Raw genomic sequence first — 22348 nt, 5'->3', positions numbered from 1 at the left:
ATAATATAGAATCGATTATGAAATTGATTTGGGACTCAGGTAGATCATTTGTTTTTTGTAAAAAATGCTTAACAGCCTCACAACCTTTAAGGTGTTCAATAACAGTATATAATGATGTGATGTCTAGTGTTCCCAAAATATAGTGGGGTTGCCATACAATGTCCTTTAATTGCTCTAAAATGTGTTTGGTGTCTCGTAGGTATGCTGGTAGCATACATACATACTTCTGGAGTTGGTGGTCCACATATTGAGATAGGTTTGAGGTTAGGCAATCGATGCCCGATACAATAGGGCGTCCAGGTGGATTAGTGCAAGACTTATAGATTTTTGGTAAGTAATATAATACCGCTAAACGCGGGTTTTGGTTATTAATAAAATCATATTCCTGTTTGGTTAAGATTAGAGATGAGCGAACATGCTCGTCCGAGCTTGATGCTCGGTCGAGCATTAGGGTACTCGAAACTGCTCGTTGCTCGGACGAATACTTCGCCCGCTCGAGAAAATGGCAGCTCCCGCCGTTTTGCTTTTTGGCGGCCAGAAACAGAGCCAATCACAAGCCAGGAGACTCTGCACTCCACCCAGCATGACGTGGTACCCTTACACGTCGATAGCAGTGGTTGGCTGGCCAGATCAGGTGACCCTGGGATAGACTAGCCGCTGCCCGCGCTGCTCGGATCATTCTGTGTCTGGATGCCGCTAGGGAGAGAGCTGCTGCTGGTCAGGGAAAGCGTTAGGGTGTTCTATTAGCTTACTGTTAGGCAGGAGTGATTCTCAAAGAACCCAACAGCCCTTCTTAGGGCTACAATAACGTTCTACTTTTTTTATTTTAATTTGCATCTAGTACCATTTTGTGAGGAATTAGCAGGGGGACTTGCTACCGTTGTGTTTAGCTCTTAGTGGCACACATATCCATAGCAAAGACCGAAGTGGGAAAATTTAGTAGGGGTTGGATTTCAATTAGGCACAGTCTGCCATTTACTTTTTATTTTACGTTTATTTTGTTTAATAACTCAGTGTCATCTCATCTGGCATAGTAGTGTGCTTTGATACTTGGCTAGAAAATAGCCATAGGAGAATACAAAGAGCTTACTTACGCCTACAGTAGCGTTCTATATATTTGATTTCTGGTTGATCTGCTGGTGGCTGTAGTTTCTGCAGTGCATGTACTTGCCAATTCTGAGCAATTTGTAGTGAGACTTGCGACCGCTGTGTTCTGCGCTTAGTGACGCACATATCCATAGCAAAGACCGAAGTGGGAAAATTTAGTAGGGGTTGGATTTCAATTAGGCACTAACTCAGTGTCATCTCATCTGGCATAGTAGTGTGCTTTGATACTTGGCTAGAAAATAGCCATAGCAATAGGATAGCATTGTTTGGTTTTAAAAACTCAAAAAAAAACAAAAAACACAAAAAAAAACAAAAAAAAGTTAAAAAAAAAATAAAGTTATAACTCTCATTTTAAAAATGTTTAACCCGAGGGCTAGGGGTAGAGGACGAGGGCGGGGACGTGGGCGTCCAACTACTGCAGGGGTCAGAGGCCGTGGTCCTGGGCGGGGTGAGACACCACCTGCTGATGAGGGAGCAGGGGAACGCCGCAGAGCTACACTCCCTAGGTTCATGTCTGAAGTTACTGGGACTCGTGGTAGAGCACTGTTGAGGCCAGAACAGTGCGAACAGGTGATGTCGTGGATTGCTGACAATGCTTCGAGCAATTTGTCCACCACCAGTCAGTCTTCCACGCAGTCCACCCATGTCACCGAAATCGCCACTCCTCCAGCTCCTGCACCTCAGCCTCCTCCCCCCCAGTCTGCCCCCTCCCAGGAAAATTTGGCATTTGAACCGGCATACTCTGAGGAACTGTTTTCTGGACCCTTCCCACAGTCACAAACCACTTGTCCGGTTGCTGCTGAGCAATTTTCCGATGCCCAGGTTTTCCACCAGTCACAGTCTGTGGGTGATGATGACCTTCTTGACGTAGTGGAAGTGTGTAAAGAGGTGTCCGACGATGAGGAGACACGGTTGTCAGACAGTGGGGAAGTTGTTGTCAGGGCAGGAAGTCCGAGGGGGGAGCAGACTGAGGGATCGGAGGATGATGAGGTGACAGACCCAAGCTGGGTTGAGAGGCCGGGTGAACACAGTGCTTCTGAGACGGAGGAGAGTCCTCGACCAGAACAGGTTGGAAGAGGCAGTGGTGGGGCCAGACGGAGAGGCAGGGCCAGAGCTGGTGCATCAGCGCCAAATGTGTCAACTAGTGAAGCTCCCGTGGCGAGGGCTCTTGCGGCGAGGGCTAGATCTTCAGAAGTCTGGAGGTTCTTTAAGGAAACACCGGATGACCGACGGACTGTGGTGTGCAACATTTGCCAAACCAGGCTCAGCAGGGGTTCCACCACTACTAGCTTAACTACCACCAGTATGCGCAGGCATATGAATGCTAAACACCCCACTCAGTGGCAACAAGCCCGTTCACCTCCGGCCGTGCACACCACTGCTCCTTCCCCTGTGTCAGCTGCTAGTCAGCCCCCTGCCCAGGACCCTGCCACAAAAACCCCATCGTCGCCTCCACGATCCTCCACAGCATCCACCAGCGTTCAGCTCTCCATACCCCAGACGCTGGAGCGGAAACGCAAATATAGTGCAACCCACCCGCACGCCCAAGCCCTTAATGTGCACATCTCCAGATTGCTTAGCCTGGAGATGCTGCCCTATAGGCTAGTAGAGACCGAGGCCTTTCGCAACCTCATGGCGGCGGCCGCCCCTCGGTATTCGGTACCCAGCCGCCACTACTTTTCCCGATGTGCCGTCCCAGCCCTGCACCAGCACGTGTCAGACAACATCATCCGTGCCCTGACCAACGCCGTTTCTGACAAGGTCCACCTGACCACGGATACGTGGACGAGTGCTGCCGGGCAGGGCCACTATATATCGCTGACGGCACATTGGGTTAACTTGGTGGAGGCTGGGACCGAGTCTGACCCTGGGGCTGGTCATATACTGCCGACGCCGAGGATTGCGGGGCCTACCTCGGTCCAGGTGTTTCAGGCCTACTATGCCTCCTCCTCCTCCCACCCCTCCTCCACCTCCTCCTCCGAACTACCATCCGTGGGCACGGCGCCATCAGTCGGTAGCTCTAGGCACAGCAGCAGTGCCGTCGCTAAGCGACAGCAGGCGGTGCTCAAACTGCTGAGCCTAGGCGACAAAAGGCACACCGCCCAAGAGCTATTACAGGGCATCACGGCGCAGACTGATCTGTGGCTGGCACCGCTGAACCTCAAGCCGGGAATGGTTGTGTGTGACAACGGCCGTAACCTGGTGGCGGCTCTGCAACTCGGCAGACTGACACATGTGCCATGCCTGGCCCATGTGTTAAATCTGATAGTTCAGCGTTTCCTCAAGACATACCCCAATCTGTCTGATTTGCTCACGAAGGTGCGCCGCATCTGTGCGCATTTCAGGAAGTCCAGGCCAGATGCTGCCACTCTCAGGGCAGCGCAGCGCCGCCTCCAACTGCCCGCTCACCGACTGTTGTGCGACGTGCCCACGAGGTGGAATTCAACACTGACCATGTTATCCAGAGTTTACCAGCAGCGCAGAGCGATTGTAGACTGCCAGATGTCAACTTCCACCAGAACTGGTAGTCAGGTCAGTCAGCTTCCTCAAGTCTACAATGAGGAGTGGACGTGGATGTCTGATATCTGTCAGGTGCTGAGTAACTTTGAGGAGTCAACACAGATGGTCAGTGGCGATGCCGCCATCATCAGCCTCACCATCCCGCTGCTTGGCCTGTTGAAAAACTCTCTGGTCAGCATGAAGTCGGAAGCTTTGCGCTCGTCACAAGAGACAGGGGAAGAATATTCCCTTGTTGATAGCCAAAGCACCCTCAGGTCTGTTTCTCAGCGCATATCGGAGGAGGTGGAGGTGGAGGAGGATGAGGAGGAAGAGGAGGAGAATGTTGGCGAGACACAAGAGGGGACCATTGTTGAGTCCTTCACTGTTCAGCGTGTATGGGCAGAAGTAGAGGAGTTGGAGGAGGAGGAAATGGACAGTCAGGCCAGTGAGGGGAGTGAATTCTTACGCGTTGGTACTCTGGCGCATATGGCAGATTTCATGCTAGGCTGCCTATCCCGTGACCCTCGCGTTCAAAGAATTTATTCCAGCACCGATTACTGGGTGTTCACTCTCCTGGACCCACGGTACAAGCAAAATCTTCCCACTCTCATCCCTGCAGAGGAAAGGAGTGTGAGAATGCATGAATACCAGCAGGCCCTGGTGCACAAGCTGAAACAGTATTTCCCTTCTGACAGCGCTAGCGGCAGAGTGCGTAGTTCTGCGGGACAAGTAGCGAGGGAGAGTAGGCGAGCAGGCAGCTTGTCCAGCACTGGCAAGGGTACGCTTTACAAGGCTTTTGCCAGCTTTATGTCACCCCAGCAAGACACTGTCACCTGTCCCCAGTCTCGGCAGAGTAGGGCTGATCTTTACAGAAAGATGGTGAGGGAGTACGTAGCTGACCATACCATCGTCCTAAATGATCACACAGCTCCCTACAACTACTGGGTTTCAAAGCTGGACATGTGGCACGAACTGGCGCTGTACGCCTTGGAGGTTCTTGCCTGCCCTGCCGCTAGCGTCTTGTCCGAGCGGGTTTTCAGTGCAGCTGGTGGCATCATCACCGATAAGCGTACACGCCTGTCGACTGACAGCGCTGACAGGCTGACGCTTATTAAAATGAATAAAGGCTGGATTTCTCAGAATTTCCAATCTCCACCAGGTGAAGGAAGCTCAACCTGAATAATTGATCCACTCCTCCTCCTCCTCATTTTCCTCCTTCTCCTCCTCTTTGTACAGTAAAGCAGAGGAAAATGGCTATTTTTTGACAGGGCCCACTGGCTCTTGCTATAGTACTTCATGCATTTAATTTTTCTGGAGGGCCACCTACCCGGTCCTCTGTTTGAAACAATTTTTGTGAGTGCCACATACAGGCACTCAATCTATTCCATTTTACTGGAGGGCCACCTACCTGCTCCTCTGGTTTGAAAAATTTTTGGGACTGCCACATACAGGCACTCAATCTATTCCATTTTACTGCAGGGCCACCTACCTGCTCCTCTGGTTTGAAACATTTTTGGGACTGCCACATACAGGCACTCAATCTATTCCATTTTACTGGAGGGCCACCTACCTGCTCCTCTGGTTTGAAAAATTTTTGGGACTGCCACATACAGGCACTCAATCTATTCCATTTTACTGCAGGGCCACCTACCTGCTCCTCTGGTTTGAAACATTTTTGGGACTGCCACATACAGGCACTCAATCTATTCCATTTTACTGGAGGGCCACCTACCTGCTCCTCTGGTTTGAAAAATTTTTGGGACTGCCACATACAGGCACTCAATCTATTCCATTTTTCTGGAGGGCCACCTACCCGGTCCTCTGTTTTAAAAAAATTTTGGGACTGCCACATACAGGCACTCAATCTATTCCATTTTACTGGAGGGCCACCTACCTGCTCCTCTGGTTTGAAAAATTTTTGGGACTGCCACATACAGGCACTCAATCTATTCCATTTTACTGGAGGGCCACCTACCTGCTCCTCTGGTTTGAAAAATGTTTGGGACTGCCACATACAGGCACTATCCAAATTAAATTGTCTCCATAGCAGCCTCCACACGTTGTCTCCATTGCTACCTCCAAAAGTCGTCCATATAGCTGCCTCCATACATCGTCCCTTTATCAAACGAGGTGTGTCAGGCAGAAATTTGGGTTGTTTTCATGGATTCCACATCAAAGTTGTTAACTTTGTCGCCACCCTGCTGTGTTATCCACAAAATATACTGGCAAACTTTTACCATTTAGGGATATTATTTCAGCGCTTCTTGCGCATCTGTTTACATTCCCCTCACCCGGCATATCCTAAACTTATAAGAACGCTACTACACTTGATCTTATACAAAAGGTTCTTAGAAGTGCTGTTTGGGGAGTAGCCTAGAGACAGGGGCTTGGATTGGCGAAAGCTCGCCTGGCAGCGGAGCGCCAGCTCCATGCGCATCATGCGCTTCTTGCGCATCTGTTTACATTCCCCTCACCCGCCATATCCCAAACTTATAAGAACGCTACTACACTTAACTTGGTGCAGGCTGGGACCGAGTCTGACCCTGGGGCTGGTCATATACTGCCGACGCAGAGAATTGCGGGGCCTTCCTCGGTCCAGGTCTCAAAGGCCTACTATACCTCCTCCCAACCCTCCTCCACCTCCTCCTCCTCCGAATTACCATCCGTGGGCATGGCGCCATCAGTCGGTAGCTCTAGGCACAGCAGCAGTGCCGTCGCTAAGCGACAGCAGGCGGTGCTGAAACTGCTGAGCCTAGGCGATAAAAGGCACACCGCCCAAGAGCTATTACAGGGCATTCCACATCAAAGTTGTTAACTTTGTCGCCACCCTGCTGTGTAATCCACAAAATATACTTGCAAACTTTTACCATTTAGGGATATTATTTCAGCGCTTCTTGCGCATCTGTTTACATTCCCCTCACCCGCCATATCCTAAACTTATAAGAACGCTACTACACTTGATCTTATACAAAAGGTTCTTAGAAGTGCTGTTTGGGGAGTAGCCTAGAGACAGGGGCTTGGATTGGCGAAAGCTCGCCTGGCTGCAGAGCGCCAGCTCCATCACAAGATCCAACTAACATAGTTGCAGCACCTTTAATCTACTACTAGTTCACTGCCTCCATAATAATAATAATCTTTATTTATATAGCGTCATCATATTCTGTAGCGCTTTACAAATCATAGGAAACAAATACAAATGTAATGTAACAGAGCACAACATTTGTATGGAACAACAGGAGTGAGGTCCCTGCTCGCCAGAGCTTACGGTTTATGAAGATGATGGGGTAACACGAGGTAAAAGAATATTTAATGGTCAAGCCATTCTTCTTAGGGAATAGAACAAAATATAATAAATGGAATTGCTGTCGCTTGAACCACTCAGCCGTCATCTTATATACCAGGTCCAGGGTGAATGGGACTGCAGAGAAGTCTGGTGCCTGTTGGTTGCTGGATAACAGATGGGAGGACGACACAGGACGGGTTAGTAGAAGAGTTAAAACTTCATGCAGTTAATGAGTGTTATAGGCTTGCCTAAAGAAATGGGTTTTAAGAGCACGTTTGAAACTTTGGAGGTTAGGTATTAGTCTGATAGTCCGGGGCAGAGCATTCCATAGAATTGGTGCAGCTCTAGAGAAGTCTTGGAGACGCGAGTGGGAGGTCCGCACTAGGGTAGAGGTTAATCTAAGATCACTGGCGGATCTAAGAGCACGGGTTGGGCGATAGACTGAGATAAGAGAGGAGAGGTAGGGGGGTGCAGCATTATACAGAGCTTTATGGATGAGGGTTATTATTATTTTAAACTGTATTCGAAAGGAGACTGGCAGCAAGTGCAGCGACTGGCATGAACTGTAAGCATACATGGTCCCCTTATCAAACGAGCTGTGTCAGGCAGAATTTGGGGTTGTTTTCATGGCTTCCATGTTAACTTTGTCGCCACCCTGCTGTGTAATCCACAAAATATACTGGCAAACTTTTATCATGTACCGATATTATTTGAGCGCTTCTTGCTCACCTCCTTTGGTTCCTCTCTGCCACCCATTGGTTTGAAGCCTGAGTCCATTTAGGGTATGTCGCCATGACACTCTCTAGCCTGCTGCCGCTGCCTCTGCATAGTACCCTATAGTGTCAGGGTCAATTATTGCATGTTTTAGATGCTATCTAGCTTCATTCTGTCACTCTGTCATGGCCATGCTGTTGCCCATAATTTGGGCATAATGGTGCGATTATGCAGCCTCAGAGGCATCCATGCATGCTGCCCCTGCTGTTTCCTGTCCATTTCCGTGGTGTTTCCATCCTTTTCTGAGGTTCCCAGGTGTTTGGCCAAGCTTCCCTGTGCAGAGCCTTGGTCCCCTTGAAAAATGCTCGAGTCTCCCATTGACTTCAATGGGGTTCGTTATTCGAGACGAGCACTCGAGCATCGGGAAAAGTTCGTCTCGAATAACGAGTACCCGAGCATTTTAGTGTTCGCTCATCTCTAGTTAAGATGCCTAGAGATTTACCTTTTTTGGAGAGAATGTCCAACTCTTTTTTATATTGATTTGTTGGGTCAGATTTTAATTTTTCATAGGTACGGCTATCCCCTAATATGCGTTGTAATTCTTTATTGTAATCATCTTGATTTAATATAACAATACTCCCCCCTTTATCTGCTGGACGTATCACTATTTGTTCATTTCTTTGCAAGGATTTGATGGCTTCAATTTCTTTCCTAGTTAAATTATTACCATAAATAGACTGTTTTTTTGTTATTGGTATCTTCTTTATATCACGGACCACAAGGTGTTGGAAAGTATTCATGGCCTCTGAATATTCGTTTGATGGGTGGAACGTAGATTTATTTTTTAAAGAGGTGTGGATATATTGGTTGTTATTGGTCTGGGTCGTTATGTTTGGGGGTTTTTTGAGAAAATATTTTTTTAGAGCTAAATTGCGCATATATTTTTTGACACCAATAAAGGCATTAAATTTGTCAAATTTGTTAGTGGGTGCAAATTTTAACCCTTTATTCAATAGAGTATTTTCATGTGGTGTCAAAATATGTTTACTCAAATTATAGATTTTTTGTCCCGTGTCAGTCTCCTTTGGGTCTGTAATAGTTATTAAGTTCACTGTCTTTTTCTTTTTGGAGAGTTTCCCCCCCCCTACAACCCCTTTTGTTCCTTTTGTGCGGTTTATGTGAAAAAAATCTTGTATATTTCTGTCTCTATTTTGATTATGTTTAGTGACATTTCTTGTATCCATTCTACCTATGTGATTCTGTTTATTTCTACTTTTCTTCGGTGGCATACTTGATGGTATATGTGTATGCTTAACAGTATTATTTATTTGGGCGTTTAGATTATTTCCTAATTGTGCAGTGTTTTGATGAATTTCTTCCATACTACCATTTGGTATGTCCAGTGTTTCAAATCTATTCTGAGTTGGAATGGGGGACAAGGTGTGGCTATGTTCACAATTGAGGAACTCGTGATGATCAGGGTTATGTTCCCCACCTGTATTTAGTGCAAGAGTATTAGATGTTTCATTTTGAGTGGTGGGATATGTACTGATATTATTTATATTTCTATCCTCCGTAGATGTATAGTCCAAGGTGTGGTAGCTCACCTGTGAAACATCTAATTGCGTTTCACTAATGGATGTTTCTAAGGGCTTTAAGTTGGTGTTATTATGGGGTACCCAGTCCCTAGAAAATTTATGTCTCTTTTTCTCCATGATTTCTTCCTCTTTCTGTCTCATTCGTTTTTTTATTTTTTTATACCGGCCGGGGCTCGCGTGCTGATCTGCATTTTGTGGATTACTACTTGGCTTGGAAACTCTATCCGAAGTGAAATACACCTCACGAAAAGATTATTGCTCTACATGAGATTTACGAGACCTACGGGACAAAACCTCACTAAACGGAAGGAATCAAACTTCCCACACAGGAGGGGTGCCACTTACAGGTTAGTGCATCGTGCACACTGATGTTTAAATCATTGTAGATCCGTTAGTGGTATAGCGTTTATCCGAACCTAATAGTCCTAATTTTATAGCCAGCGCAGGTATCCTTGTTTTTTACTTAAGTAGTGTTTGTAGCAGTGGACACACTGACACACTGTCCTTACCAGCGAAGGTTTTTTCCTTTCTCTTTTTTTTGCTTATTTAAGCACTTTGTCCAACCCATCTACATCTTTGCGCCAGTGTATATCAAAAATACCCCCCTATATACTGGATATATTTATTGTATTGATGCTGTGTACATGATAATGACTTTCTGCCGGTACATCACTGATCATGTGACTATGTGCCGCCATTACTGCTCTGCTGACACAGTCCTTGTAATCTTCATCTCAGTCCTCTTCAATGAATAGTAATATCCTCTCCAAGTCTTCCACACAACGCCGGTGGCATACTCCTTGGTCTCGCCATGCTGATATTTCCCATTAAGATTGACACCATGACAATTACTGTACCAAAACCCTCCATAAAACCTCTCTGCACAGTTAATGGTATGGGTATCTCTATCGTGGTCGTAGGTCGAGAAGTTCATGCGGTTGTGACCAGCCAGAGAATTTCCTGTCAATGACAGAACTTAACCAATGAGTTACATGGTAATATTCAGGTTTCTCCACCTTCAGTCACTCTATGGGGCAGGGTCATCAGTGGCCGACCCCACATCAGGACAATATGACCAGTAATATTTGGCCAGTATTATGTTATTACATTGAGATCAGGCCTTACTCCTACAAAGAACACATGATCTATGGCTTCTCCCCTCTGCCACCTACCTGCAGGTTTCTTGGCATCTCCCTCCTTAAATCCGTCAATGTGCAGTTTGTACCCGTCCTCGGTGGGGCTGATGGCCAGAGGCGAGAGGGAGAAGGAGTCGTAAGTCACGTGACGTGTGTCATTGTCAAAGTCCTCCATGTCGATGCGCAGGCGATACGTCCTCTTCTGGGTCAAAAAGAGAGTGTTCTGCAAACCTGAAGAGATGAATGTAAAGTCATCAGGACTGTGTAATCCCAAATCCCAAGATGTAGAGTCCCGGAGTGATGATGGAGCAGTTACCCAGCCAGTATTCTCCAGAGGCTCGGCCAAACCCAGTCCTATAGTCTTCCCAACCTCGATAGAAATGCACACTGCCATCAAACCTCTTCTGAAAGACCTGCAAGGAGAAGAAGACCTCAGCTCCAGACACTGGATCACACCCTGAGGGACTGGAATCACTGCCTGCTCTGATCCTGACTAATATCATGGTTAATACTCTATTCATTCATAAGATTTATCTGGATTGTAAATGGTATTTTTCTATAAGATGGAGCTCGCTAAATTCATGACAGTAAGACCTTAACACATAAGTAAATGCACATTCTGCTAGAAGTTCTGTAAATCGTCTATAGATAAAGGCTCGGAGCTCATAGAACATAAAGCATCAGGGGACAGTACAGCAGCAGGTCCTCACCGTCCAGGGTCCTCCAGCACTGGTCATATCACAGTACACAGGTACAGGAGAAGAGGTCACACCACCAGGATATATCAGGTACACACCATTCGTGGTGAGACCCTGGGCAAACACATCCGAGCAGTCATGGGGGTGGCAGGAGTCTGTGCAGGTAATGACTAGGAGGAGAAAGCATACACTATGAGGAGGTCAGGGTCCCCCATTTCATTAAAGAGGGTTCCAGCTTTATGCAATATAATGTAAGCTCTATATGATCTAACGACCACCCAGTCAACCTACTATTATCCATGTTTCCAGGGAAGATGTCCACAGCCTGCTGGCCATTCTCTAGAAGCAAGAGGAAGGCAGCCAGACTCAGGAGACGCCACATCGTCTGCAGAAATAAATATCTGTCATGACATTTATCTTACCTCAGCTGAGAAGCTTGGTGGGACCATAGTCCCCAGATCCATAGACAATGTCTACCCCACCCCCCCTCTACACACCTGACTCTTCTGTCCGAGCACGTAGTAGTTCTCTGAGGTGAGTAGGAGATGATGAAGGGCTCAGTTCCTACCCCTTTATATATTGTTCTACATTAAACATCATTATTTGCTTTGGATAGACCAAGACTCTAACATTTACATATATGTCTTCCGTGTCCTGAAGATATTTATCTGATTGGGACAAATGAACATTTTTGTTCCTCATAAATCAACGAGCTGCATCCGGTTAAAGATAAATACATTTTTAGTCCACGTGTTGGACCTCCTTGTTCTTATGTGTTACATCATCTCACTGAATGAAGACAAAGGATAACTATAAGGCAGGAGAGTCATAGGAGCTTCTCAATGATGGAACACAAAGAAGAACTGAAGAGAAGGTCTGGCCGGGGGGGAGGACTTCTCTACTAGACAGGTCATCATCTAGTAGCAGAGATCCGAAGAGTCAGGCTGTTCTTCTGTTGAAAGTTCTCATGAGGGAACAGATGAACGTCCGGTTGTCCACTAGCGGCTGATGTTTGGCTGAAGAGTTACATCCTCTATATGCTATAAGTCTCTCGTATGTGCAGTGTTCAGCTCATATCTCATTGAGGACATGTATATTTGGGGGTTGTCTGACTTCCACTTTCTAGCAATTAAAAGCTTAGCTGAAAGTAATATATGACCTACCAGTTTTCGGGAGCATTTTTGGTGTCTTCATCCCCACCCCTATTACTGCTAAAGCGTGATCCAGCTTTATATGCTTAGATGTGACCTTGGAGCACAAGGCCGAAACAGCTTCCCTAAAAGCTCTCAATCGTGAGCAACCACAAAAAGTATGGAGCAAGGTTCCCTCTTTGGAGCACCCTCTCCAGCATTTACCATGGGAGCCTAGATATATTTTAGCTCAGGGTCAGGTACCATCTTGTTATCACTTTGTGGTGGATTTCCATCAAATTCGCTGAGTGTGAGGCCTTTGAAGCCCAATACATAGCTGAGCCCCACCCCACTTGAGATATCTGTTTTCCTTAGTTTCTTTGTAATTTTGGTAGTGAGGTAGGATATCCCCGGCCCCCTCTTGTCTTAGGATTTCATATGTCGGCCTGGTTGATTTTAATACTCTGCTAGATTTGCCCTTATTGTAATTAAGGGGTCTGATAGGACAACTATTGGAATGGTTATTTTAGATGTAATTGCTTTAATTAGTGAGAATAGTAGGAAGTCATCTTCAGAAAGATCATATTTGGTACTCAAGGTTTTAAAGGATAGCGGGTAAGTGAGGGTTATCGCCCTCATATAGGTCACTGATAGTATGAATGTTGACCAGTGAGTAATTGATAAGTGCGGGTTAATAATTCTTAGAACTTCTAATGGAATCAACCTTGTGTTCGTGGGGGATGAATAAGACTGCAACAAGAGTAAAATCTTCCAAGCCTCCACGACGAGAGAAGAAGCTTCTAAGCCTCCACGACAAGTGAAGAAGATTCCAAGCCTCCATGACAAGAGAAGAAGCTTCCAATCCTCCACGACAAGAGAAGAAGCTTCCAAGCCTCCACGACAAGTGAAGAAGATTCCAAGCCTCCATTTCAAGAGAAGAAGCTTCCAAGCCTCCACGACGAGAGAAGAAGCTTCCAAGCCTCCATGACAAGAGAAGAAGCTTCCAAGCCTCCACAACAAGTGAAGAAGATTCCAAGCCTCCATGACAAGAGAAGAAGCTTCCAAGCCTCCACGACAAGAGAAGAAGCTTCCAAGCCTCCACGGCAAGAGAAGAAGCTTCCAAGCCTTCACGACAAGAGAAGAAGGTTCCAAGCCTCCACGACAAGAGAAGAAGCTTCCAAGCCTCCACGACAAGCGAAGAAGCTTCCAAGCCTTCACGACAAGAGAAGAAGGTTCCAAGCCTTCACGACAAGAGAAGAAGCTTCCAAGCCTCCACGACGCGAGAAGAAGCTTCCAAGCCTCCATGACGAGAGAAAAAGCTTCCAAGCCTCCACAACAAGAGAAGAAGCTTCCAAGCCTCCATTACGAGAGAAAAAGCTTCCAAGCCTCCATGACGAGAGAACAAGCTTCCAAGTCTCCACAACGAGAGAACAAGCTTCCAAGTCTCCACGACAAGAGAAAAAGCTTCCAAGCCTCCACGACAAGTGAAGAAGCTTCCAAGCCTCCACGACAAGAGAAGAAGCTTCCAAGCCTCCATGACAAGAGAAAAAGCTTCCAAGCCTCCACAACAAGAGAAGAAGCTTCCAAGCCTCCATGACGAGAGAAGAAGCTTCCAAGCCTCCATGACGAGAGAACAAGCTTCCAAGTCTCCACGACGAGAGGAGAAGCTTCCAAGCCTCCATGACAAGAGAAGAAGCTTCTAAGCCTCCCTGACAAGAGAAGAAGCTTACAAGTCTCCACGACGAGAGGAGAAGCTTCCAAGCCTCCATGACAAGAGAAGAAGCTTCCAAGTCTCCACAACAAGTGAAGAAGATTCCAAGCCTCCATGACAAGAGAAGAAGCTTCCAAGCCTCCACGACAAGAGAAGAAGCTTCCAAGCCTTCACGACAAGAGAAGAAGGTTCCAAGCCTTCACAACAAGAGAAGAAGCTTCCAAGCCTCCACGACAAGAGAAGAAGCTTCCAAGCCTTCATGACGAGAGAAAAAGCTTCCAAGCCTCCACAACAAGAGAAAAAGCTTCCAAGCCTCCACAACAAGAGAAGAAGCTTCCAAGCCTCCATGACGAGAGAAAAAGCTTCCAAGCCTCCATGACGAGAGAAGAAGCTTCCAAGTCTCCACGACAAGTGAAGAAGCTTCTAAGCCTCCCTGACGAGAGAAAAAGCTTCCAAGCCTCCATGACAAGAGAAGAAGCTTCCAAGCCTCCATGACAAGAGAAGAAGCTTCCAAGCCTCCATGACAAGAGAAGAAGATTCCAAGCCTCCATGACAAGAGAAGAAGCTTCCAAGCCTTCACGACAAGAGAAGAAGGTTCCAAGCCTTCACGACAAGAGAAGAAGCTTCCAAGCCTCCACGACAAGAGAAGAAGCTTCCAAGCCTCCATGACGAGAGAAAAAGCTTCCAAGCCTCCATGACGAGAGAAAAAGCTTCCAAGCCTCCATGACGAGAGAACAAGCTTCCAAGTCTCCACGACGAGAGAACAAGCTTCCAAGTCTCCACGACGAGAGAAAAAGCTTCCAAGCCTCCACGACAAGTGAAGAAGCTTCCAAGCCTCCACGACAAGAGAAGAAGCTTCCAAGCCTCCATGACAAGAGAAAAAGCTTCCAAGCCTCCACAACAAGAGAAGAAGCTTCCAAGCCTCCATGACGAGAGAAGAAGCTTCCAAGCCTCCATGACGAGAAAACAAGCTTCCAAGTCTCCACGACGAGAGGAGAAGCTTCCAAGCCTCCATGACAAGAGAAGAAGCTTCCAAGTCTCCACAACAAGTGAAGAAGCTTCTAAGCCTCCCTGACGAGAGAAGAAGCTTCCAAGCCTCCATGACGAGAGAAGAAGCTTCCAAGCCTCCATGACGAGAGAAGAAGCATCCAAGCCTCCACGCCCAGAGAAGAAGCTTCCAAGTCTTCTCGATGAGAGGAGAAGCTTCCAAGCCTCAACCGATTGTAGTTCAGACAATTATTATTGTAATATTGTAGACAATTATTGGGAGGGGTGTCTTGTTTCAGGCAGCGTGGGCATTTAATAAAGATTTTAAGGGGCACCCGCCCATCAGTTTAGACTCAATAGCCGTCCAGTAGAGTGCAGATATCCAGCTCCCCAGGGTTTTTAGCTGTTGGAGTGTAAGGGCTTTGTAGTATAACCAAATATTGGGAACTCCCAGGCCTCCTTTTAGCTCAGGAGTCTGAAGCACCACTTGCGAGACCCTTGGTTTATAAACTCTGTCATTTGTGTTGGAGTTGCACCGTTTTGGAGATTGGAATGAACAATGCTCTCAAAAAGTGAATCCAGCCTAACCACGATGGCTCAGTTTTGCCTAACTCTTAATCTAACTCTTTTTGTAGGTCTTTAAGTAATGGAGGAAAAGAATCTTTACTAACTAACGGAGTTCACCTGCTTCTTCCAGCTGCATGTAAGTGCTGATTTTGCGACACAAATCGTTTTTTAAATTCCGCGGTTTTTCCAAATCTGTCAGGTTGTCCGACGGCCACGCCCCTTGATTTCTGTCCTGTAAAAGCCGGCGCCGATGAGCAACAATCCGATCGCGTCGGCAAAAAACCCGGGGCAATTTGGCGCAAAATGGCTCAAAACTGAAATATTTGGAAAAACTTGATGGAATCGCGGGTGTTGGAAATATGACATGATGTGGCTTGAGACAGTTTAAGGGTCTTTGTGGACAGAGGAAGAACTAAGCCATAAATGCTACATTACCCCTAATAAAGATTGCACAGACAGCTGCATGTGATAACAATGGACTGTGCTATTACACCTGGAGGCCATTGCCCCCTGGAGATGCCCCATGGAGATTCTACCAGATTCTGTGGGAAACAAAGACTCAAGTTACTTGTCCTGCAAGTTGTGTGATAAGAATGTGTTGACTCTACATCATCATTGGATTGGCCAAGACAGTGGTGGAGGTGGGACGATGGGCAATGTGTGTGAGCTATGTGTGTGTGTATATAAGATGGTATACAGATCTTTAGAGAGAGCACTTCCTTCCCCACCATCTCTCTGTCCCTTAGTTAGTTTACCCTCTATGTGTATTCCCCTGTATTGTATCCTTAATAAATCCCCTATAAAGATCCATTGAATATTGTTGTTAATTTAACATGAACTGGCACCCCAAATCCAAGCAGATTTTACAGCGGGTTTAGGACCCTAAGTAAATGAGCCCCTATGTCTCCATTCAAGCTTATTTTGAGCACATTTTCCCAGTTTTTCATTGTGTTCTTCCATTTTCATGTAGGATTTTCAGGTTTTAAGCAGCATTTCAAGACATCACTACGGAATGTGCCAGAAATGTGCGTCTGGAGCTTTGTACAACCAATCTGAGCTGTTTGCTTATCTATGATGACAAGGAGTTTGGAGACAAAATATTTTCCATCTGAACTCCAAGCACCTTGTAAAGTCTTTGGAGCGGCTTCTCAGGATTTACAAGCACTTTTGGAAGATCTAATGAAATGGCTCAGTAACTACAGCTGATTCATGAGCGGTTCTGCCCCTACCACCTCCCTCCTGCCTCCATCTTTTATGTTTAGTTGGGTCTAAGACAAGTATCCAGCTGACGTCACTGCTGGCACCTACTATGAGTAACCAAAGGTTGAAGCTCCTCCTGGCTGAGTTAATTCTCTACAACCTTGTAATTGAGTAAACACTTGAATTGTGGAACATGGACCAGAAGAGGGGGTCCTGCTTAGACACATAGTAGCTTTCCTAAACTATCAAACTTAGGCCCAGACATTTTGAGATTTGGAACCAGAAAATGACCCTGAGTCAGAAGAACAACCTACCTACATCTACAATATAGAATAGAAAGGAAGTGCGGATAAAATGTGACCTCTTTCTCCATTATCCTCCAAGTTGATTGCACAAATTGAAGTGAAGAAGTTGTATAATGCCCCCCCCCTTACACTGTATAACCCCCCACACTGTATAATGCCCCCCCCTTACACTGTATAACCTCCCACACTGTATAATGCCCCCCCTTACACTGTATAACCTCCCACACTGTATAATGCCCCCCCTTACACTGTATAACCTCCCTGCACTGTGTAATGCCCCCCCCCTACACTGTATAACCTCCCACACTGTATAATGCTCCTCCCCCCCTCACACTGTATAATTCTTGGCACTATCTTTTATAAAACTGTTTGGTGGTGAATACCATACTGTTCAGCCTGTTAATAAATGTTAATTTTATGGTTAAAACAAAAATGTACTAATTTTTTCCAATATAAGACATACCCCGAAAGTAAGACATAGTGGGACTTTGGGGGGTAAAAAGAATGTAAGACATTGGGGCAGATTTACTTACCCGGTCCGTTCGCGATCCAGCGGCGCGTTCTCTGCACTGGATTCGGGTCCGGCCGGGATTCATCAAAGCAGTTCCTCCGACGTCCACCAGGTGGCGCTGCTGCGCTGAAGTCCGCTGGAATGCCTCGAAATACACCGGCCTATCCAGGATGAAGGTGAGTGAAATTTTCGCGACACAATTTTTTTTTAAATGCGGCGGTTTTTCCGAATACGTCAGGTTTTCGTTCGGCCACGCCCCCCGATTTCCGTCGCGTGCATACCGGCGCCGATGCGCCACAATCCGATCGCGTGCGCCACAATCCCGGGGCAATTCAGGGAGAACCGGCGCAAATCGGAAATATTTGGGTAACACGTCGGGAAAAAGCAAATCGGGCCCTTAGTAAATGACCCCCACTGTCTTACTTTCGGGGAAACACGGTACCTACATCTACAATATAGAATAGAAAGGAAGTGTGGATAAAATGTGACCTCTTTCTCGTGTATCCTCCAAGTTGATTGCACAAATTGGTGGCAGAAGCAGCAGATGACAACAAGATCCAGTCCATTATCGCCGTCAGCGAGTTCAATGATTTATTCCCTAATTTCCGTAGCTTTGGGAGTATTACATCCAGTCTCACAGATGTTATATGAGGATCACATGTGCTCACCCCTCGCCGTGCCCCACTATCTGGCGAGTCTGTAGTCAATCCATACAAGATTTATTATAATACTGGGCGGCTACAAACTGCTCTAGGAGACTGTATCAACATTTGGGTCACTCTATACAGTCCTGATGTCCCAGCTCCTTGTATCCACTGGATGCACGTAACGATAATGAGCGTTTTTTTGGTGCTGGGAGTATGTGCTCTAAGTATGTCCGTAACAAGGGGTGGGATGCAGATGCACCAGGCACAATAGGGGAAGACTTAGGAGCCTCCTTCTACCTTTCCTTGTATCATATTCAATGTTACATTGACCTTTCCAGATAAAACCTTCTCCTATTGCGTTACATTTGATAACATTCTCTATGGAGGCTACACGTTTGAGCTTGTTCATCGAGGAAATACGTTATATGTAATATGTATAACGTATTTCCTCTATGAAAATAATAATACACTAAAACACGTGCCAGCACAACTCTATCAGGTGAGCAGTTATATTCTATTTAATAACAGATTATTCTCTAAGGGTATTACACCAGAGAAGCGCTCCCTTTCTCTCCCAACAAAAAACTTTCTCTTTAGACCAACTCCTCGTAGCCCTTTATATGAGGCTTTTAATGTTGAGTCTTAGGTCAATTAGGATGAAGAATTACAGAACCCTCAGCATGAGGCCAAAATGGATGAGATATTCCTAGTTATACGACATCCCTTACTGTGCACATTCTTATATGACACCACGGCCCAGATTCAGTATGCACATACATACAAGTGAAACCTGCTTGTCTGCGCCAGTATTGTAATGTGGCTGCACTACCCGGACGCACGCCGCAACACAATACTGTGCACAGAAAGCAACATTCTGGTGCAAGTCTGACCAAAATGTGGTGCACACAGAAAAATTCTGGTGCATATGGTTCCTGCCCTTGGGGCATGTGTAGCACAGGCCATATTCAGGAAGACCGACCTCTGGTGAATGTGTCACCCACAGCATGATAGTAAGTCAAATGGCATGTGGTACACTGCCTCACTAACAGTAAATCCGGCCCTATACATCTAATGCACGGCAGATAATAGGCACTTACTGGTAAACTCTTGGCTTTATCAAGGGTTAATCTATAAGTTTCTAATTCATCCCGTCACCTTAATAAAATAAAATACTACAATCATCAATATTATATCACAAAAGTTTATCTCTGATGAAATAAATTGGCAAAACATGGGGCGGATTTTACCCCCATCATTGTGCCAGAAAGTTGGGAATTAAATCTGAAAACTGGACATTATGAATATCTGTGTCTCCTGGAGGCTTCCATGTTCTGCCCAGCATGATAATATTGGGATTTTTAGAGAAAATCATGTTGTGGCCCTGCTGTATCTCTGGATGATATCTTAATCTTCTCTAATTCTGCTGAAGAACATCTGGATCACCTTGGAGCCGTGTTGTGCCATCTAAGTGCTCATGGTCCTCATACTAACCGATAGACCATCACACTGAGGTCCCGTCTCAGGTTACTAAATATAGTTTCCTCCCGGTGTAAGTCGTGGACCCCAGTAAGATACTGGCAAACGTCCAGCATGTGCAGGAGATCCAACAACTTGGGATATGAGATCATTTTCTCCAGATGTTTTATGAAGAATGTTCCAGTTAACACGAGAGTCTCGCCTTTTGTTTGGTTTCCTCGCTTTTTCTTGTCTTTAGAAACGAATTTTGACAGCAAAGTCCTGACTCACAAGGAAGAACCCACCCTCCCAGTCACCTACAGAAATAAAGACACGTCTTCAAAAGGTTTTCTGGTCCAATAAGCCCATTCTCGTAGTAGGCAGTGCCTCAGTGTGCGATTAGTGGGAGTTCTACACCCAGATCCCTCATTGATCCGCTTTATATTTGGCCCCCAGTACCATTACGCTCAGCAAGAGGCTCAGTCCACTGTTAGTATCTGTCCTGTGGCTCTGCTCCTATTCACGTAAATGGGTTCCAAGCTGCAGTTACCCAAAATAACCTCCCTACAGTAGATGCATCCTTCTCCTCCCAGCTCTGTCCATTCTGGATCCTGGAAGCAGCCAGAGCAGCTGATGCTGGTACCCTAAGAGTAAAACACAATTAGTAAAGAGGGAAGAAGATCCGAGAGGGTAAAATCCTGAGGCAGATCATTTGCTAGGGATGACTTCTAATCCTAATCTTGGCACTTGTTGTGGTTTATCATTTTATTAGGTATTTGTTGTGATATCTTACATTGGGGATAGGCAGCGGCATACGATTGGTGTGGTATCTGGAGATTGGTTGGGTTTGTTGACTCTACACTGACTTCCTCCTTGTATCTCATAAATGGTGGCTGTTCCTCTTTGGAAATACTGGATGGCTTGGACGAGGCTGTACTCACTAAACCTGGTGAACATTTACAGGTTTTTATACAAGACTACTCCAAGTTGGGCCTTGTCTAATTGAGCCTTACAGCGCCCCACAGATACATCAAGATGTCCAAGCCTTTTCATGTATTCGCCACGATGGGAAGAGTGGGGGTGGCTTCCATTATACATCCCCTCCATGGTGCTTATTCATGATCCCACTAACATAAATACAGATTCAATTCTAGATTCCTTTAAGGTCCAGTTTCAGGAAGATTCTTCCTGGAAGTCATGGTACCATGGAGAGCAATGATAATCTTTACACGTGATGTAGACTATGAACAGAACTTTACAATCTTGATCAGGAACATTCTCCATTTGAGAATTGTGGGGGTGCAGTGATCTTGTATAATGGAGAATAATATAGAAGGCAATGTTATGAGAAAAGCAGCAGAGACGGGTGTAGAGCTCCTGTGTGTGTGCACAATGTGGCAGGGTACGGGAGACGGGTGCAGAGCTCCTGTGTGTGTGCACAATGTGGCAGGGTACCGGAGATGGGTGCAGAGCTCCTGTGTGTGTGCACCATGTGGCAGGGTACCGGAGACGGGTGCAGAGCTCCTGTGTGTGTGCACAATGTGGCAGGCTACCGGAGATGGGTTCAGAGCTCCTGTGTGTGTGCACCATGTGGCAGGGTACCGGAGACGGGTGCAGAGCTCCTGTGTGTATGCACCATGTGGCAGGGTACAGGAGACGGGTTCAGAGCTCCTGTGTGTGTGCACAATGTGGCAGGGTACGGGAGACGGGTGCAGAGCTCCTGTGTGTGTGCACAATGTGGCAGGGTACCGGAGATGGGTGCAGAGCTCCTGTGTGTGTGCACAATGTGGCAGGGTACCGGAGATGGGTGCAGAGCTCCTGTGTGTGTGCACCATGTGGCAGGGTACAGGAGACGGGTTCAGAGCTCCTGTGTATGTGCACAATGTGGCAGGGTACTGGAGACGGGTGCAGAGCTCCTGTGTGTGTGCACCATGTGGCAGGGTACCGGAGACGGGTGCAGAGCTCCTGTGTGTGTGCACCATGTGGCAGGGTACAGGAGACGGGTGCAGAGCTCCTGTGTGTGTGCACAATGTGGCAGGGTACCGGAGATGGGTGCAGAGCTCCTGTGTGTGTGCACCATGTGGCAGGGTACCGGAGACGGGTGCAGAGCTCCTGTGTGTGCACCATGTGGCAGGGTACAGGAGACGGGTGCAGAGCTCCTGTGTGTGTTCACAATGTGGCAGGGTACAGGAGATGGGTGCAGAGCTCCTGTGTGTGTGCACCATGTGGCAGGGTACCGGAGACGGGTGCCGAGCTCCTGTGTGTGTGCACCATGTGGCAGGGTACAGGAGATGGGTGCAGAGCTCCTGTGTGTGTGCGCACCATATGGCAGGGTACCGGAGACGGGTGCAGAGCTCCTGTGTGTGTGCACCATGTGGCAGGGTACCGGAGACGGGTGCAGAGCTCCTGTGTGTGCACCATGTGGTAGGGTACATGTAGATGCAGGAGACATTGCGGTTATGATGACTGTTCTCAGTCTAGTAAATACATGATGCTGATTCGATAATTCATATTTTACTACATGTTCTCTTATAACTTATGTGCACTTTGAGTGTTGTTTTCATTGTAGTATCTGTACGAGATGCAGGATGACAGAAGATGTGACTCTTATTTCCTTGTACACATTTCTAGGTATACGGAAGTAGGAAGCTTTGGCTCCTCCTCATTGTTCCTCATTTCATATAATTTGGTGCCAAACCACAACTCTCTTGTGCATCTTACGGTCATCCCAAATGTTATAGCAATATGGGCAATCATCTCATAAGATCTAGACTAGATGGGGTTATACAAGGAGACATCA

The 22348-nt window shown here is 46.6% G+C and overlaps 1 protein-coding gene across 1 annotated transcript; it reads right to left on the bottom strand.

Moving 5' to 3' along the window:
* Positions 1–9809: 9809 nt before the first annotated feature.
* On the bottom strand, positions 9810–11623 carry LOC140076284 (microfibril-associated glycoprotein 4-like). The gene is made up of 6 exons (XM_072122844.1): positions 11533–11623; positions 11327–11420; positions 11048–11205; positions 10654–10750; positions 10374–10568; positions 9810–10161 (listed from the first exon to the last, which is right to left on the bottom strand). Exons 2-6 carry the CDS (start codon positions 11415–11417, stop codon positions 9899–9901), a joined length of 804 nt encoding a protein of 267 aa, XP_071978945.1. The 5' UTR covers positions 11418–11420; positions 11533–11623; the 3' UTR covers positions 9810–9898.
* Between the last annotated feature and the right edge of the window lie 10725 nt (positions 11624–22348).

The sequence above is a fragment of the Engystomops pustulosus genome, chromosome 8 (assembly GCF_040894005.1).
Source record: "Engystomops pustulosus chromosome 8, aEngPut4.maternal, whole genome shotgun sequence".
In the NCBI taxonomy this organism is placed as follows: domain Eukaryota; kingdom Metazoa; phylum Chordata; class Amphibia; order Anura; family Leptodactylidae; genus Engystomops; species Engystomops pustulosus.
The sequence above is the reverse complement of the archived record's forward strand: the minus strand, read 5'-3'. Positions and strand labels throughout refer to the sequence as shown.